Source organism: Strix aluco, chromosome 10 (genome assembly GCF_031877795.1).
Source record: "Strix aluco isolate bStrAlu1 chromosome 10, bStrAlu1.hap1, whole genome shotgun sequence".
Lineage (NCBI taxonomy): Eukaryota > Metazoa > Chordata > Aves > Strigiformes > Strigidae > Strix > Strix aluco.
In genome coordinates this window covers 10,145,507-10,165,408 of record NC_133940.1, presented here as the reverse complement: position 1 = coordinate 10,165,408, position 19,902 = coordinate 10,145,507, and the positions used below count along the sequence as shown (strand labels likewise).

The 19,902-nt window shown below is 47.9% G+C and overlaps 1 protein-coding gene across 2 annotated transcripts in view; it reads left to right on the top strand.

Moving 5' to 3' along the window:
- The window catches only part of TMEM255A (transmembrane protein 255A), a 31,998-nt gene that overhangs the window by 6,445 nt on the left and 5,651 nt on the right, over positions 1-19,902 (top strand). The window contains exons 3-8 of one of the 2 annotated variants that reach the window (XM_074835222.1): positions 2,632-2,694; positions 8,281-8,370; positions 10,265-10,327; positions 11,384-11,472; positions 16,272-16,431; positions 17,721-17,864. In XM_074835222.1, coding sequence (XP_074691323.1) covers positions 2,632-2,694; positions 8,281-8,370; positions 10,265-10,327; positions 11,384-11,472; positions 16,272-16,431; positions 17,721-17,864 — 609 coding nt within the window. Of the gene's footprint in view, positions 1-2,631; positions 2,695-8,280; positions 8,371-10,264; positions 10,328-11,383; positions 11,473-16,268; positions 16,432-17,720; positions 17,865-19,902 lie in introns of both variants that reach the window. The other variant, XM_074835221.1, reaches the window with a different exon arrangement.

The following is a 19,902-nucleotide window of genomic DNA, read 5'->3' as shown; positions in this document are numbered from 1 at the left end:
GGAACAGATAGAGCCAGAAGTCTCTTTGTGTGCTGGGTGGCTTCTTCATGCATGGCCCAGATCCATGGATGGGATCTTCTCATGGGACATCAGATGTCTCATCACTGCCATGCCTAATGCACCCTTCTTTCCTCCTTTAACTTGTGTGTCTTGGGCAAACACCTCTTGTGCAAGGAGGAAACATGCAAAGAAGTGGTTGTCTGATATTGGGGATAATCTTCCCTGGTCTTTGCTCCAGAGGAAGGACAGATCTGGGCACTGGATATTCCACACATCAGTGGGATTTTATTTGGTTGGGGTTTTGTTGGGGTTTTTTTTGTTTTTTTTTTTTTCCCCAAACAGTGCAGTTTCTCATTGATGCAACTGGAGAAGCTGTAGCAGAGGGTCCCATGACATGTCCTGTAGCCAGGCTGCCTTTACCCTCCTCCATAACCACTGACACCTTCACGACTACATCTGTGAACACCCCCACTGTGCGTCTGTGGGAAATATCCTTGCCTGCGGCTGGATGCCTGAGCTGTAAGATATGTGTGTTGTCTCCAAGTTATACCAGGTTCCGACATCTGTGTAAATGACTGACCGTTCTCAGGCTTTGACTGGCAAACCTCTTCTGTAATGGTTCCTTGTCAAGCATGTTGGCCTGGGGCTTTACTCTGGAAAAGCACATTCATTTTGTGTCCTGTCCTCCTTTCAGACAGACATCCCAGAGGGCCCACCAGCAAATAAGTGATGCAAGTGATGCAGACTACTAAGATCTCTTTGCCCCATTCATAGAAGAACGAGTGGTTTTTCCATTAATGCAATGAGAATGCCCATTAATTAATGAGAATCCACTGATTTATTTGGTCTTCATCTGTTGGATGTACAGACTTGCTAATTTCTTTTTTTGGAATCATCTTAAATCATCTTAAGTATTTTACCTTATGGTTTGAGGCGGCTGTGAAACACCATGTGGACGTTCCTCTTAAATGTGTTGGATCAAGCTCAAAGGGCACAAAACGTTTTTCTTGAGCATTTGTCTTAGGTGTGTGTTGCCACACAACTTCCTTGCTGCTAAACATCACCAGACTGAAAATAGGGCCTGGATCCATGTTGCTGCTAATGCCTGGATCTCCCAGGTATTGGGCTTGAAACTGAGCTGTAAAACTCCAGTTACTTGGAGAAGGTGGGGGCTGTTGCTTGCCCAAGCTGAACAAAACAATAAGCCCAGAAGCACTGGCAGATCAGTTTGGGGCAGTTCAGCAGTGCCCCTGGCTCTCTGCCCTGCCTGCCTGCTGTCCCAGTGCTAAGCAGCACCTGGCTTTGTTGTGCTTCCTACCATGGCAGTTTGTCCCTGATGTGGGGACAACAGTCTCCGAGAGCTCAGAGTGCAGGGCAGGCAGCTGGGAAGCAGCAGTCTGATCGGCTGCTCCACTTTAATCTCTGCCGTTTGCGCCAGCAGCCCGTGCTGCCCGCGGCACTGCACCAAATGTTACTGGGCTTAAGCAGAGCAGGGAAAGATTTAAGCCCAACTTTTAGTCACATTTGCATCTGCTAATCTCTGCACGTGCCTCTGCTTGTTAGTATCGGATTTCTTAAACCTTTGTTTTCTATCCCTGGATCTTAAAATATCGATTCCACGTTAGTTGACTCATTCTTGAATCACTGCAGCTTGTCTTGTGCGTTATTCTGCGTCCTGAGGAGTTGGCCAGTTATTTGACATTCTCACCCGGATCTTCACTGCCCCCCTAGTCTATTGACTGGATTTGTACCTGTTTAATACGACCAGTCCAACTGTAGGACTCTTCCAGCATTTCTCATTTTGCCAACCCATAGAAGTGGAGTTGGATATGCTCTATATTGATCAAAGACCTTTCTTGGTGTGACACAGAAGTACTGCTGCATCTCCCCTCATAATCTGTGTTTCCTGGTTGAAGTCCCTGCTTCTGGCCTGGCTGAGGTGTGCTCTGGCCTAGAAACTTTTATTTAGTGTGATTAAATAGCTTAAGGCTATGGAGAAAGGACATGGAAAATCACACTCCTGGCTGACTTCACTGAGCTGAAGTAAGAACAGTGTTGTCAGTTATGGCAGCAAGAAAAGATGGTTTTGCTGGAGTATCTTATTCTGTTGGCTGGGCTGGTGTAAGCTCTTCTGGTAGAAGACCCTGCATCCTTACCCCTGGAAATGAGGGAGAAGCCAGCAGAAAACTGCTAAATCTTCCTGAGTATAATTCTTTCCTATTTCATACTTCACAGCAGGAAGCTCTCCAAGTTGAAAACTTAGGTGATTGATCACACCTTTGGTCCTGGAGATGCTAGTGATGTGGTCCTGCTAGGTTTGCGTCTGGAGGTAGGGTTGTTCCAAGACAGCAGTGTGTATCCTCATCCACCAGCCATTTCTCAGCATCACTGGGGAGGGGACGGAATTCAGAACTCATCCTTTTGGTTTCTACACATGCTTTTAGTGTCACGTAAGGGATACACTTCATAGTTCCTACTAGTGAGAGACTCCACTGATTCCTTGCTGAAGGAAGAGTACTCACACATCCGCAGTATGTTCTTTTGCTGCTTCTGGATTTAATTGTGTTCTGTCTATGTAAAATATGTTGGATATCATCCTGATCTAAATGCTAACAATATGTTGTTTTTCAGCTTGGTTTTGGGTCGTTTCTTGGAATAATTGGATCAAACTTAATAGAAAACAAAAGGCAAATGGTAAGTTCATTATAAGAACTTTTTTTAAAAAACGACAGTAATTCACATTTTGTATGTAAAGAGTATTACTGGTTTTCCTAACTCTTTCAGGGTTGTGTTGCATACCTCTTGAGGACTAGAGGTGGTTTCTGGCAGCCCAGGAGAACAAGGCTGTTAACCCAGATATTTGTAAATTAAAAAAAAAAAAAAAAAGGTCAAGGAAGCACAAAGTGACTACACACAGTCTCATTGAACACAGTGGGATTTTCTTAAAGGGCTTGAGACTGAGCGTTTGGAGTTTTCAGGAGAGTCAGTGCTTCACAGACTCATGCCCAGCGCTTACATAATATGGCAAATAACATATACATAATACATTTATTTTAAAAGATTTAAAATAAATTTGTAGAGGCTTGGGGCTCTGCAAAAATTGCTTTTGGCTGCTTTCTGTTCTAAGCAAAGTATAGAGAAGATGATCAAGCAGGTGGTGTAACAGCCAGCCCAGAGACTGGAGGTAAAAGCCCTTAGAGGGCCCAGCAGAAAGTCCTTCCTGAGGACAGGAGTGCTCAGAGCTCTCTACTCTAGGTATGTCTAGAGGATAATTCACTCAAGATACCGGCATGATGAAAAACATGAAGACTGGTGTAACTGAAAAGCAACCAGCTTCTCCGGTGTTGCTGATTAACACGCGTGTTGCTGGTCCTTGTCTCCAAACACATCTTCAGGTAGGAAGGAAAACCAAGAAACTTTGCATGCTGTACAGCAGCAGCTGGGGACCTGAGAAGCACAGAAGACACTGACTAGACCAGATGTGTGGACCACAGCGCTCTCTGGTTCCCTCCTCACACTGCAAGGAGGCTTTTGTGTGCTGGGGCTGGGCAGCCACTGTCTAGGCGGGTCTCTGGTGTCCCATCCCATGGGAGCAACATTCAGAAGAGAGCAGGTGGGCAGTGAACATGCAGATAGCACAAAGCAGATGAGACCGACACTGCTGATATGATACGATCACAACTGCGCTTGTGGGGGGGGGGTGTGTCTGTGCAGCGGGGGGACAGAGCTGGCCAAGGTTATCCCCTTTGGCAAGTACAGGAGAGTTGTGTGGTCTTGGCTGGGTCTCTGGTGACCCCTAAACGTGTCCTGCAGGTGCTGTTTCACAAACCCCTCATCTTCCTGCCTGTGCCTTAAGGTAGGGACTGTAGTGCTTGGAGGTGTCAGTAACAGGGCCTAGGGTGTGGGGAAGTCTTTTGGGAGAATTTAACAAAAGGTGCAGGTAGAGAGAGATCAAAAGAAGTTGGTACCTGATGTGGTCTCGGCAGGCTGTCGAGCTCAATCTTGCCTAGCCAGTTCTCTCTGCTTGCCGCGTGTGGCTGGCTAGAGGTAGCATGTGGGGAGGTACCGTCCAGCTCCTGGAGCACCCTGTGGGCGTTCCTACCTCCGCTTGGCTCTCCTGGGCGAGTGGCTGCAATCCCCCTCCTCAGCGGTTGCCCCGTGCTCTGGCAGCGAGATCTCTCTAGCCTTCCTCGCACGAGGTTGCACAGGGCCAAGGGGGGGATTGTGCTGTCCCTGCAGCCTGTCCCCCTGGCCCAGCGCTGTTGCCTGCTTTTGCAGGGATGGAGCTGCCTCCACGAGGGGCCTCAGGGATCAGGTTAGCAGGGTGTGCTGCTGGCCAAGGCTAAAGCATGTTTTCCAAGCTGCAGAGGGAGTTGGGAGAAATTCCTGCTTGTCCTAATCCACAGGCTTGGCTGGGCTGCCTTGCCCTCAGCTTTGCAAGTAGGGTGCTCCCTGCAGATCAGGAGGGAGAGGGTGAGGCAGGCCCTGTAGGAGAGGAAAACTGCCTTTCCCACAGTCGGGCAGTGTGCAGGGGAGGCGGGTTTCCCAGTGGATATTTTTTGTTGTTTTTACCCTGGCTCTGCAAGAGCAACATGTCCTGTTCTTTCTGTCCTAGCAGGTTTTCCAAGCCTCTTGCTCATCATGTATTAGCAGCACGTCAGGGTCTGGTTGAGCAATCACCACTTTATGCCAGTCCTGCGTTCTTCACAGGAGTGCCCATGAGTGACAGCGTGGCTCTGACTTGACTCTTATTTCTTTCTTCTAAAGAGCCCTGGGTAGCCCGTGTTTATTTTTTTCATCTCTGTCATTTCGTGTCCTAAAAAGCACACATGACCCAGCTTTGCGGGGATTACGTCACTGCTGCCTCTGTTGGCAGCTAGTGTGTCTCTGCTCTGACTGCAGAGAGGACATGCAGTAGCTGTCACTTATTGTCCCTGTGCTTTAGTCACATCTCCTCCTTGCCCAGGAGCACTTTACAGTGGCAGCTTCGTCCATTACATGTTTCCATAAAACCACTGGCAGTGCAGGGTGTTTTTTTTTTTTTTTAATCTTCTGTGAACTTCCCGGGTGTCCTAGTTTGCTAAAAGGCAGTCTTGGTGTTTGTTACGCAGTTGCTCCTCAGTGATGGCAGAAAGAGCTAAAAGCAACTTCTGCTGCCGTGTTCTTGTGCGTGTTTCTGTCCGTAAGCCGGCTGGGGAGCGTGAGGAGTCAAGCAAGCCAGTGGCTGGCGGGGAGAGCTAACCTGAAGCAGCACTCCTCACTTCTCTCCAGCCTGCTGACTGGAATAGACCTCTCCTGTTTTTCCCATCCAAGTGTATTGGCTTTCAAGCTGTGCGTCTGCACTTCCCACTTGTCAAAGTAAGGGAGAGCTTTCATCCCCCCAGGGAGGGCCAGCGGCACTGCCTGCCTGCCTGCCAGCACTGCCTGCCCGCCAGCGCTGCAGGCAGCTCTGACTTACACCCAAGCTGCCTGCTCAGCAGTTCTCAAATAAGGAGTCAGCGTTTTACGTGCCTTTGTGACAGTCATCTGCGCCATGGAAAAGTAATAACCGTCAGCTTCACAGCTCATGTGTTTCTGGACTGTGGCCTAAAGGGAACCTCAGCTCAGGACACTCCTGCTTCGTGGTTCCTGCGCTAGCTGAACGCAGTTTGTCTTTTCTTGTCCGAACGCGACCTGGTGCGGCTGACTTTGGCAGGAGTTAGATGGGCGAACACCAATCACTAATATCACACAGCTCTTGAGAAGGACTTCTGCTTGCTACAGTGACAGTATTGGCAACCCCAAATCAAAAATCTTCTTGGGAAATCATGAGATCAGTTGAAAACCATGGGATTCTTAAAATTAATTTGTATGGTTTTATTTCCTGTTTGATTATTGCAAATTCTCAGTGTTTGGTTTTCAGGCTTTTCTTTCTCCAGCTGAGAGAGAGGAAACTCTGTGTAAATAAAGTGGGCAAATCCATTTCTAACACCGGATGCTTATATTGTAGTAGGGATGTTATGAAAGTATCATCATTAACTTTGTATTATTTTAAATAACCATATTAGCTCCTATCTGCAAGCAGGGGTGACTGACAAATACCCTAATTGTCTATATTTAGTGTTTGGCTCACTTCCTGTCTCCAAGGGTCATGCTATCTAGGGAGAATATCCTCTTTCGTGTATGTATGAAATAAAGGACAGTACAGATAGGAACTAAACTTCCCTCAAAATAACCTAATCCATAAAACCTATTTCTCCCAGCGAGACTGTAAGAGGCTGTGCTTTCTCCCCTTGTGTGGTTTCACTGGTTGTGGTAGTGAAACAGTGTGACTGCTGTAATGGATAGTGCAAGTTATGGTCCAGGTGTGGAGATGGTGTGGGTCTGAGTGGGGAGGAAAGACTGGTGTTTATATCTGGCAGAAACAAGGTCCCAGCATAGGACGTGATCCTGGAAAACTTGTCACCTGCTGCCATCTGCAAGTACTCTGTGGCACAGCATCTAATACTCCAGTAACAGCTTGTTACTAGTGACCATGACTTGTTTGTATGGTCACTGGGTTAATTTCACAGTCTGCTCTATCTGCTGCTGCAGTTTTTATTTGCGGTAGGACAGCATACATCTTGAATACTTGCCTCATCTAGAAAACCATTTTATTTTCTCTCTGAAACTAACTGAAGTAAGCCAATTGTATAGGGACCGTTTCCACTGTCCAAGTGAGCCCTCCTGTATCTTCACTCATTGCTCAAACTGACCTGATCTGCATGCGGATGTTGCTGGAGGAACGTCTGTTTTCACTGGGGGAGGTTTTGGTAAAAGCAGTGTGATTAACCTAAAAATGCTGAGATACTTTAAAAACACATATAGGATCCTTCTGGCTTGTATTTGTCAAGAGGCATGGCTTGTCTTTCGCAGAACTGGATCTTCGTGCGGTGGCAGGAACCAAGGTTTTTGAGCAGACTTAGCACCTGGAGCTCTAAAAAACAATCCCCGTGTCAGGAGACCCCAGATACCTGTCAGTGCTGACCAAGCTAACTCTTATTTTTGTATTTGTGCTATTTGTGATTTTTACTATTGCTGAATGCTTCTGATGACCATAGCCACCTTTGTACTTGTGGAGAAGCAGTTTTTAACAGCTGCCAGCGACTGACACTTGAAGGCTGTGATTGCTGGAGTAGAAAACCACCAGGGAAAAACCCACTAAAGCTTTCAGTTCTTTAAATGGAAATACTGCTGTTCCCCAAGCTATGTCTTCCTGAACCTGTGTTTGAAGGCCACACTTGCCCTCCCACCCCAGTTCTGTCGATATCCCCCGTGTGCTTTGGCGAGGGGGATTGGGATCAGTATTGGGAGCTCTGTGTGTGATGAGCTGGTCTGGAGCCTGCTGGCAGCGACTGAGCTGGGAGCGAGGAGAGGGGTCGTGGCAGCACTCATGCCTGGTTCCCCCAGCTGAACACTGGCACTTCGGCAGAGGTGGTGTTTAAAGTGGCATAGTGGGAATAGAGACTTTGCTTCTCTTACCTGGGTTGGGGTTTGGTTATTTCTGGTTTACCTTCTGAATGCTTTTACCCTAATGGGCAGGATGGGGCCAGTGGAAGAGCATCAGACCTGTCTGACTTCCCTCCTTGAGCTGAAGGTGGAGATCTCTCTCCTTGCAGCTCCCCCAAGCCAGGGGGAGGCCCCATGGGCTGCGCTAGCCACAACCTGGCACCAAGGAGCCCAGCCAGGCTGCTGTGAGGGTGTACAACACCTATGACCTAGGTGGTCACCTGTCTTGGGGGGGTCTCATGGCTTTGTGCTTATGCATGCATGAAAGCATTGTTTCCTGAAGGTGCAGTCCCACCAGAGAGGTTTGCATACAGCAGTCTCCTGTGTCCTTACAGCCTGGGAGGCGCTCACAGGAGCAGTGAACAGTGCTCCAGGATGGGGAGAGAGAAGAAATCCCCCTCCTTTTTCTCCGGGGTGTAGTTAAGGACAGTAGCAGCCAGAAAAGGAGGTGTATCCTCAGCCTAAGTTTAGCACTTTGGAGTCACGGAAAAACTTGCATTACAATATCAAGTCCCCAGAGAACCAGTCTGGCACAAGGCTGCTACTCCTGCTGCCTTGCAGGAGCAGACGCTCTTCTTTGAGATGCACATCCCATTGCCTTCAATGAGACCCGTCTGTGCAGCCTGGGCAAACATTTGGGTCATTGATTGCTTGAGGGCTTATTGACTGTGGTTTACGTATCCTTGTGGAGAGGGCACGAAACGCTTGGTTGTGGAGAAGCAGATGATACTTTGCTTTGTTTTCCTTTCTCAGCTGGTTGCATCGATCGTCTTCATCAGCTTTGGTGTCATTGCTGCGTTCTGCTGTGCCATAGTAGACGGTGTCTTTGCTGCCAGACACATAGTAAGTGCTTCCAGGAAAACACAGGTCCTGCAATGCATTTACCCTAGGAAAACAAGTAATGGTGTCTGTAATCCCGTGTCAGGCCACATCAAATCCTGTAAATATGTCATGTGCTGAATGCTGTTTTAAGTCAAACTTTAGAAAAATGTATCAGTTTTTAAAAAATGTTTTGAAATTAGCAGCAAGCATTAAGATCTTAAAACTTTGTTTTACTTTTTGTGTGTCCTTTATGTGTTTACTGAGCTCAAAACTGTAAGATGTAATGTGAATTACAGCTGTTGCCTAGGACAGTATATGAGCAGTAACATCTATTGTATTTTAAATGTTAGCAGAGGTCGTTCTTAATGCTGATTGAACTACTGGATGTTGTAGAATGAAGCAATTTGATACGAAGCTCATTAAAGTGCTACAGTATAAACAGGAAGCACTTGCAGTAGGTTCTCAGTTTCCATTCAATGACTTAAAAAAATACGAGCTACTGCTGTCATGACCAATCCACTAGTACAGTGGGATGTGCAAAAGCTTCAGTTAGTACTATAGAAATGAAAAACCACAATTCCATTTCAACTTCCTATTTGGAATTTATAACTGCAAACAGATTTTTGCCCTGCAACTCTGCAGTTTGATGACTTTTTTTTTTTTTTAATTTTTGGCAAAATGGGACTAAAAAAACAGATTTGGGGTTTATTTCTGATCAGAATGGAAAGGAATTTCAGAAGATCAGAATTACCCATGAAGTGGAAACTCCCCATGTCAGCTGCTTGTTATTCTCCTTGTAAAGCCGGCTCCCCTTTCCTGCCCCTGAGCGTTCCAAAGGTAGAAAGACAGCTGGATGGCAGGGTTTGCTGGCAGAGCAAAGGGCAGTTCTGCTCAGCTGCGTGATAGGTCTCCAACTGTCTGGATGCAACCAGCAAGTCTTGGCCATCTCTCACCCCCCTTGTGAGGGCGTGTGAAGCATTAGCTTTGATAAAAAGGTGATGCTCCTTTGACTCCTGATCCTGGCTGTGTGGGTCTGAGCCTCACAGACTTGTTTTGAGATGTTTAGGTGCTGACCTCATGGGTTGGGTGATGGCATGAGCTGGCACGTCCTCCCGTCTGGCCCTGGGGATGTCAGCCTGTCTGAGGCAGCCAGAGCTGAGCAGTTGGCATAACAAGGGCTCTGGTTTCTGCTTCTTGATGAACAGACTTGCTTTTGGCCTCGCTTCACCCCCTAACAGTCAAAAAATGTCACGGTCTTGCTGGAGACGTGCTCCTGCCACACTAGCACATAACGTTCCCCTTATTGCCTGCCGCTGCCCTACCACCCCAAGCTGTGGATCAGATGCCCAGAGAGCAAGTCCAGCTGCTCCTAGGAAGGGTTTGCTGGTGTGACCACACATCCAGTGTTGCTTTCCCTGAGGTTTTGCCCTGGGGACCAGGCTGCCCCAAAGTGAGACATTAATGCATGTTTGCAGGCTGAGCCATTGGTAATCTTCCAGAGCTTTCCCACAAGTCACTCAAGAGCCCCAAAAGCCAACAATTTAATGAGAAATTGGTATGATTCAGCATGAAGAACCCTTGGAAACATGTCAGGCAGCCCTAGGATGTCTGGGGGTATGAGGAGTGAATCATTCAGTTCGGGGTGGCAGCCCTCACGCAAACCAGCCCAGCTAAAGAGCCTGCACCTCCTGTGCTAGCTGCAACAAATACGTGCCTCCAAGGACCAGGGTTAAACATCACCTGGGGCTCAGGGGGGCCGGGGTAGGGGGGCTGCTGTGGGTGGGGATGTTGCAGAACAGCCACTGTACTGAGGTGCTGATGCAAGAGCAGGATCTCCCTAAAGCCTAGTCCCCCGCACCAGCTAGCTGATTTTGATTTTGCTGCAGTGCTAAGCCTGGTGCTTTTTCGTCGGCAGGATCTGAGGCCACTGTACGCAGGGCGATGTCAGTACTACTCCAAGAGTACAACCCCACCTGAGGTGAGAGCGGGTTCAGCTGTGCTGTCTCCATGAAGGGGCTGGCTTCGTGGTGCAGGTGGAGGAACCTGCTGCCAGGCTGCTACTCCAGTGTCCCGGAGGTCTGCGAAGCAAGGAGGGGGTGGGAAGCTGGGCCTGGAGGAGGAGTGGGATGCTGGGAGGACTCGGGGAGTGGATTCTTCCATGCTCGGTGCTGCCACATGAGTGAAGGAGCAGGTGGAGAGGAGAGGATGGGGGCCAGGAAAACACACTGGTTTCTCTAATCTCCTGTAATGAATGTGCAGCTGAAGCAGGGTGGTAGGTTAAGAGTTCAGACATCAGTAATTTCTGTGGATACAGGCAACATATACCAGCCTCTGCAGCTGTGCTGTCTATTGTCTCTCCAAAGAGAAGCCCACTGGGGACGGATGCTCCTGCCACATACTGATAGTGTGTGTGGACATCTTTGACTGCCTTTGCTGTGCCCTGAGAGTCTCTGAGATTTCCTCGCTAGTTCCCAAGTAGTTTTGAATACCCATAATATTCCAAATTAAAATGCCTGCTTGAGGTGAAAAGTAAGTACTACCTAGTGGCATTGGTGGGGTCCATTTTTTCAGCCCAAAGACTGTCCATGTGAGCTTGGGTGTTACTACCCACAAGCAGGCAATTAACTGCTTCAGTCAGTTATTCACCAATATGGGAATCTTGCTCTCAGTTTGTGTCATGCTATTGACTACTCTTTGCTCTGAGTTGCTATGTGGTGAAGAGTGTTAGTTCAGCAAGGTCTTGGCTGCTTCTAAGAGTTGCACAGCCCCTTTCCTATGCAGGCATCTGCTTATCTATGACTTCCCCATGGTGAAAGGAAACACTGGTCTGTTCTAGTCTAGTGCGTCTTTATTCCAGTATAACTGTGTATCTTGTAGGAGCTGTGCTGCAAGATAAGGAAAGAAAAAGTCTGCCTGGGGCTAATCTGGAGATCAGTGCAAAATCTACATGTAGAGCAGGCCAAATAGCAGCAGAAACAGTGTTTGATGATTATGCTCTTATGTGCTTTATGTATTTTTTTCTGTATTCACACAGGCAATCTGTCACCCACAGCGCCGTGCACCCTGCACACCGAAAATAAAAACCAACACCTGCTTCTGCTGTGACCTGTACAACTGTGGAAAGTGAGTAAGCTAAAAATACCATTCCTGGCTGTGGGAAGGGCAAGCGTTGGTCATGCTGGTTTGCAGGTGTCTGAAGGGCCAGGAGCAAAGTATCTGTTCATGACAGCTGGTGTGGGAAGGGATCTTAAGCTGTGGTTGCTAGCCACAAGGACTCTCAGGCAAAAGATAACCAAGTTAAAGGGGTGTATGAAATACACTAAAGCCATACTAGCTATTGGGTGAGCATGCTCTGGGCCAGCCCAGCTGGAAAAATGAAGAGGGCAGGAGTTTCCGAGACTTCAGTGCTTGGTGCCTTCCCCAGTTTTTCCCTTGAGTGTCCCTTGTCCTAACACCTTCCTTCTCTGTTGGCACTGCTTGTTTTCTGGGTTTTATTTTGTTTTAGAAGATTGAAGATGTAAAAACTGGGACGCTGTTCCTCCTCACCTCATCACTGTTTCATTCCCCACCTTGCTAACAGGGAGGAGAGTTCGCAGGCTGGTGCCACCTGCATGTTCATAGATCAGTGCCCTTTCTGCCCAGTGAATATCTTTCATGGTCACAAGAGACTGGAAGGTGTACCAGCACTGTGCAAAGATGAGTCAGAAGGGTGGTTACCAATCAAGAACCACTGCATAGCAATCACACCATCATTACATCTGGCTCCTGTGCCTAAGACAATTTACAGCATGTGCTGCTTATATCATTTGGAGTGTCTAATGTGTGTCAGCAAGCAATTAATAAACTGATCTTTTTAGCGCTGGCTCTTGCCTAGGGCTGTTTCAGGCTTGGCATTTCTCACAGTACTTAGTTGGGCTGGCCCCCACTTAAATCATTGATTGTGGTAGAGGAAGATCAAAAGCTGCTGTTGGGAGAGGGTGGTTCCACATGCTGGGAAGGGTAATCCCTGGTCTCTGTAGGACTTTGTTTCTGTGGAAGCCACTGCAGAGGGGTGAAGCTCACACTTTCCTTTGACAGTTTACTTAACGTGATCCCTTGTTACTAGCTGAAGACAGCAATACACAGAGAATGGAATAGAAAAACTTTCAACTTTTCTGTTTGTTTTTGGGGGTTTTTTTCCCCCAGTCAGGCCACCTCTGACCTGTTTTACCCTCTCTGACATATCGGTTGTTACCATCTCAGTCTTGCTTAGTACCACACAAGTGTTCTGCACTGAGGAGGTGCTGGTTCTTTTGGTATCTCAGTAAGAAAGGCAAGGACACTTAAGGCTGGTGAGCTCACATACTATATAAAGGATGGAAAGTATAGAAAAAGTGACAGCAATCTTGCATCCTTCCTGATGCTGAGAACACTGGCTGTGGCAGCATTGGACGAGCCCCTTCCCATTAATAAGTACATGCTGTACTTATCTGTACAATGCTGAATGTTCTTGGTGGTACACCAAGGCTCGCTGAGAGCTTTACACTCACACATCTCCATAGGAACGAGCTCGCGCAAACAGCACATACAGGTTGTATTGTTAAAGGCAGTCACGGTATGTGCTGAGGTTATACAGAGGTCATGCAGGCTAACATACAGGTTTTTACAACCTGTGTTTGCACTCTGCCTCAGTTCTGCTTAAAATCCTTGTCTCCTTGCAGAATCACAGAATCATCTAGGTTGGAAAAGACCTTGAAGATCATCTAGTCCAACCATTAACCTCACTCTGACTGTTCCCAACTACACCATATCCCTAAGCGCTATGTCAACACGACTCTAAAACACCTCCAGGGGTGGGGACTCCCCCACTGCTTCCTAATATCTAGTCTAAACCTTCCCTGGCACAACTTGAGGCCATTCCCTCTTGTCCTATCGCTTATTACTTGGTTAAAGAGACTCATCCCCAGCTCTCTGCAACCTCCTTTCAGGTAGTTGTAGAGGGCGATGAGGTCTCCCCTCAGCCTCCTCTTCTCCAGACTAAACCCCCCCAGTTCCCTCAGCCGCTCCTCGTACGACATGTGCTCCAGACCCTGCACCAGCTCCGTTGCCCTTCTCTGGACACGCTCGAGTCATTCAATGTCCTTTTTGGAGTGAGGGGCCCAAAACTGAACACAGTCATCGAGGTGCGGCCTCACCAGTGCCGAGTACAGGGGTAAGATCCCTTCCCTGTCCCTGCTGGCCACACTGTTGCTGATACAAGCCAGGATGCCATTGGCCTTCTTGGCCACCTGGGCACACTGCTGGCTCATGTTCAGCTGGCTGTCAATCAACCCCCCCAGGTCCCTCTCTGACTGGCAGCTCTCCAGCCACTCCTCCCCAAGCCTGTAGCGCTGCTGGGGGTTGTTGTGGCCCAAGTGCAGCACCCGGCATTTGGCCTTATTGAAGCTCCTCCAGTTGGCCTTAGCCCATCGCTCCAGCCTGTCCAGGTCTCTCTGCAGAGCCTCCCTACCCTCGAGCAGATCAACACTCCCACCCAACTTGGTGTCATCTGCAAACTTACTGAGGGTGCACTCGATCCCCTCGTCTAGATCATCAATAAAGATGTTAAACAGGAGCGGCCCCAAAACCGAGCCCTGGGGGACACCACTCCTGACCGGCTGCCAACCGGATTTAACTCCGTTCACCACAACTCTTTGGGCCCAGCCACACAGTCAGTTTTTAAGCCAGCAAAGCGTGTGCCCATCCAACCCGCAAGCAGCCGGTTTTGCCAGGAGAATGCTGTGGGAAACAGTGTCAAAGGCCTTACTGAAGTCAAGGTAGACAACATCCACAGCCTTTCCCTCATCCAATAAGCAGGTTGCCCTGTCGTAGGAGGAGATCAGGTTTGTCAAGCAGGACCTGCCTTTCATAAACCCATGCTGACTGGGCCTGATCATCTGGTTGTCCCGCATGTGTTGTGTGATGGTACTCAGGATGAGCTGCTCCATCAGCTTCCCGGGCACTGAAGTCAAGCTGACAGGCCTGTAATTTCCCGGATCATCCTTCTGACCCTTCTTATAGATGGGTGTCACATTGGCCAATTTCCGATCTGTCAGGACCTCCCTGCTCAGCCAGGACTGCTGGGAAATGATGGAAAGTGGCTTGGCGAGCACCCCAGCCAGCTCCTTCAGCACCCTTGGGTGTATCCCATCCGGTCCCATAGACTTGTGTGTGTCTGTGTGATGCAGTAGGTCACTGACTATCTCCTCCTGGAATGCGGGGGGGTCGTTCCCCCAGTCTCTTCTGGCCGAGGAGGCTGGATTCCCTCAATACAGCTAGTATTAAAGACTGAGGCAAAGAAGGCATTAAGCACTTCAGCCTTTTCCTCATCACTTGTTACCATGCTTCCTCCTGTGTCTAGCAGGGGATGGATACTCTCCCTGGTCTTTCTTTTGCTGTTGAAGTACTTATAGAAACATTTCTTGTTATCTTTGACTGCTGAAGCCAGACTAATTTCCAGCTGGGCTTTAGACCTCCTGATTTCCGCCCTGCATAGCCTCACAGCATCTTTGTAATCATTGTGAGTGGCTAGTCCCTTCTTCTAAAGGCGGTAAACTCTCCTTTTCTCCCTGAGTTCCAGCCAAAGCTCCCTGTTCAGCCAGGGTGGTCTTCTCTGGTGCCGGTTTCTCTTACAGCGCCTGGGGACAGCCTGCTCCTGTGCCATTAAGCCTTTGTTCTTAAAAAGTGCCCAGCCTTCCTGGACCCCTATACCCTTCAGGACCGTCTCCCAAGGGATTCTGTCAAGCAGTTGCCTAAACAAGTCAAAGTCAACCCCTCGTTGCAGTGTCTTCAGCAGTGGCCTGCTACAACAAGATATGGAAAAAAGGAAAAGAAGAGACTGAAATTGAGTAATGAGGGAAGGAGGGTGGCTCTTCTGAAAGGGGGCAAGTTCCTGCAGGCCTTGCAGAGTCTGCTGGGGAGCTGAGCCTGTACCTCCTGCTTCTTGGCCTTAAATACAAACCTGTTCTTCCCCGTTTCCTCAAAGCCCTCGGGCAGTTTGAGCCTAACCTGATATATGAGCTGGGAGATAAGTCATCCATCAGCCCTTAGTATTGTTTGACTCCAATAAATATGTTTCCTTAAGGGAAATTTGCTGTACCCCCTACATCTGGTAAGCTATGCCAAAGGCCAGCCTATTCCCCCAAGCAGCAGTCGGAGAGAAGTCATTACTGAAGAATCTGACCTGCGAGACGCCAGCCTACATGTTGCAGGAGCCACTCTTCCCTTTCCAAAATAATGACCTAATTGGACTCGACCAAGTTTTCTCTATCTCTTTTCTGCCTGTGGAAAAGCTTAAAAATGTGAGCAGAAGGACCTCTCTCTGCCAGGGTTCCAGGGGTCCTGCAAGCCCATGCCGTATAAAGCTGCAAAGGTCAGGCAGCTGGAGCAGAGCTGCTAGTTGGACGTGCTTTGTGCCCCAGTGCTGGGGTGCCAGGCAGCCAGCTGTGCTGTCCTGTGCCCTTACAGCACCCAGCTGCTCGTGGGGCTGTGAGGAGCAGCCAGCACTGCCCCAAGGGGCAGCTGCTGCTCCTCGAGGCACAGACTGATTTCCCTGGGTAATTCCAAGACTGGTTTGTCCTTGGGAAGCCTCCAGGATCTCTGTGGAGATTGCAGATGATAGAAATAAGAGGCAGATTCAGACTCAAGGTCATTTGAGTATTTGCAGACCTTGCAGGACTTGTTTGTTTCACAACAGATCAAGCCGTTTTCTGCCGTTGTCATGCAGGGAGATCTCAGATGCCACAAGCATGGGATCTAGCAGGCTTTATCCCCACTTCCTCCATAGTTAGGTCCAGGGTATCATTAAATTGCAGAATGCATTTTACTGTCCAGCAGAAGTGCTTAGGCTTTATGATTTGCAGTGCATTTTTTTTATCATTATTATTGTTTTTCTAATCTAGCAGAGTAGAGATTTCTGGAGGCTACTATGAATACATTGATGTCAGCAGCTGCCAGGACATCATCCACCTTTACCACTTGCTTTGGTCGGCAACGATTCTGAACATAGTGGGGCTGTTCCTAGGGATCATTACAGCAGCGATACTTGGAGGCTTTAAAGACATGGTAAGATGGTACCAATTTCTCTGTGCATTAAATGAAACAAATCAGACAAATTGCCTTTTAAAAATAATCATGAAAACAGCTATTGGTATTTCAGTGCGAATGATCTGTGCATCACTGCAATCAGGCTGGAAAGAAGGGCATGAAATAACTGTAAGGAGAAAGTGGAAATGATTCACTTTTCTGATCTGGTGTCACCACCTGAACACAATTAGAAAAGATGAACAGAATTGGGAAACTGTATTTTCAAAAGGTGTTGGTAATACTGGGATGAATGAAAATAAGCTCTTTATTAAAAATTGATCTTCCTTTTCATAGCATTGACCTTCTACAAGGAAATGTGTGGTGGTTGTTCATGAATTGTTGATTTTATAGCAGTAGTAGGGTTCTGAGCTTTACAGACTGTTTAAGCAGCCATATTGGGCTGAAACTCCCCATCTAGTTTCTTCATGGTGCAGAATCCAAGAGGGTAAACTGGGGACCAAAACCAGATTGCAAACTTCAGATAATGAAAAAAATGCTGTTCTGATAATGTGAGCTTTGAAATACGTTCACTTAACCAGGCTGCCTGTTACCTTCCATACAGTTTTGTTCTGCAGAGGTCAAATCAATGGGGAAAACCAAACATTTGACAGATAAATTTGGGGTTTTTTTCAGTGTCTTGTGAATAATACAAAATGAGACACTCGGAAAAGAGCATTTGTTGTCCTGGCAATACATTTTTCTTACAAACAAATTTTGGGCCCTGCACTAAGGGTGCCTTATTTTAGAACTCTGAACTTTCCTACACTCTTTTCAGACTCCCCACGATCTTCCCAAACAAAACGGGAGACGCGTTCCCAGCTGTGCATCATGGCTTTTTGAGATTTGATCCACACCAGACAGCCTGTAAACCTCTGCAGAAATAGATGTATGGAAGTGTCTGTGAACAGCAGTACAGAGGAGTTGAAATACGTTGATCTCAAAATGCTCTGAATACCAGAGTAATCAGAATTAATGGATTCTTTCTCCTACTTGTGAAGGTGCAAGCTGAACAGTTGTTTTGTTTGAGTACTGGTGTGTACTGGGCTATTGCCAGCTTGTTCTGTGGCATCTGAGAGGAAACAATAGGTGCCTGAGGAATGAAATGACTTGCCTGCTGCCTAAGAGGGAACTGGATTGCCAGTTGCTAAGTCGACAGTTGAGCTCTAAAGACACACAGTGCTCTTTTAAATCATTTCTGCCTTCATTTAGCTGTCAGCTTTCTGTGACTTGGTTAGTAGCCTGAGATTCTCTTCTTTTTGTTTTAACAGACTCCTTCCCTCCCTACACTGAACTGTACGGTTGAAAATGCACACCCTTCAGTGTCCTACTACTCAAGGCCACAAGTGACATCTTACAACACCTACTACCACAGCACTCCTCACCTGCCTCCCTACTCCGCATATGACTTTCAGGTAGGAACATTACAGAAAGTTTTCTTGTTTAGCAGTAAGGTTAAATCCAGCCGGTCTGCAGGACTCTGGAGGCCTGTCTTTCCATCATTCACACAGTTTAATTTTCCTGTTCCTGCAGAGAATACCAAATCTTTCCTACTAGGCATTGGTCCTTGGCAGTGCTCTCTCTTACTAAGGCAGTGTTTTCCTGAAAGCTGTCCTTGAAGAGAAGGCAACAGAACCTGCTGCCTGCCTCCCCTGATGTTCACTGGTAGAGGCCACATTAAAAATAGGCATTGCCTCTGGCACCTGCAATGCTCTTGAGGATAGAGGCAAAGCGAGGCGTTGAGGTGCTGGTTTTTATTAGGCCAACTGCTATGTGTGAGAGAAGCAGATGAGCTTTTGGAACCAAGCTGTTTGGGCTCCTGAAGACACATACTGACTGAAAAGCTATTCTGTTACGGCTTTTTTTCCACACGCTTCAGCTGGTCTAAGAACGGTCCCTGCAAACATCACCTCTGCTGTAACGCATCCCTTCCTCTTCTGAGTTATGGAGCTGTGCCGTTGGAAGCGGTGATTTCGTGTGAACTTTGCTGTCAACTTCAGCTTTCATGTCTTGAAGAGGTGGACATTTCTTCCTCATCTCTTCTGTCAGGTTTTACCACAGTGTTGATGTTAACTTCACACATCATCCATTTTCTTTGCAACCATCAGGGCTGGAGACTTTTTTTAACAAGACCTTAAGGTCTTGGACATCAACTAAGAGGAGTGCTCTGTGATAGCCACCATCTCCCTCATCAGAGCCATGCATTAGAGGTACCATGAATCAAAACCTTTCTGGCTTTACTGCTACTGCCACTAGACAACACTGTCTCAGGGCTTCCTAGAAATATTTGAACACTTACATCAGGATTTCTAGGACTTACTTATACAGATTTGTGACTCATTTTTGAGATTAACACAACCTGAGACAGTCACTAGTGTTGTGTAACTTTTTGCAGTTACAAAAATGTTAACCTCAGCGCATACCAAACCAAGCTCTGCTGTGAAGTCCTCTTCTCCGCCACTCAGCTGGTACTAAGCGCTGTTTACTCAGGGTTTGTCTGTAGTGCAGCCACAGTACCAGCAGAGAGCTCAGCATGGGTGGATTTGCCCTGCTTTTCAACTAGAAGTACTGCTGGGGCTCTCCTAACACTCACAGCACAGCTGGACAGCTGAAAGTCTCTCTGTGTCTCATTGCTGTGAGCACAGGTGTTGGCTTAGGAGCCGGCACAAAAGCTGGGCATAAATCAAGGTAATCTAAACTTAAAATAGCCAAGTCTGTCTTTCAAATGCAATTCCAAGTGTGAGCCTTGCTTATCTTCCAGGGAACTTGAGGGCTTGTGTGGAAGCATTAGCTGAGGCCTCTGGCTGCGGAGACTCTCTGTTGCCTTGAGCCCTACTCTGACTCAAGCAGTGTCTGTACCACCCTGACACCTTCTCCCCTGTCATCCTACAGCACACAGAGCAAGCCCAGCCTTGCCTCTCAAATCCTTTTCAAAGGCTGCACTCCCTCTGGTGCAAGAATTGGCCAAGTCAGTGCTTCCCATTCACCCCACACAATTTTCACAGAGAAAAAAAAAAAAACAACACTCCAGAATTTCTAAGGAAGCCTGGTGCCCCTGCAAGAGCCTGGCTTTCACGCACAGCTCTAAAACAGCAGACCCAGCTCTCTGGTTTATGAAGGAGCACAAGCCAATGGGTGTTGCAGCAGCCACCGCTTATGCCATGGCTAATGACCCTCCACCCAGCTGGTTGTGGTGAGGAAGGCAGCAGGCCTTTGCAGTGGGCCATGACGGAAACCAGGCAGGAGGAAAGGGCCCCGGTGGAAGTAGTGCCAGTACCTTACTACTCACTGTGTGTGCTTGGTTGGGGGCAGTTTGGTGAGAAGTCTCAGTCCTGCAGCATTTTGACTTCTGCAGGCCCTGAGCCACGTTTGGCTCTGATGAGAGAACACAGGCAGGCAGTGGCCTTCTCTTTCACCCCCTGTCGGAAGAGGAATTGGTGCCATCTTCCCAGC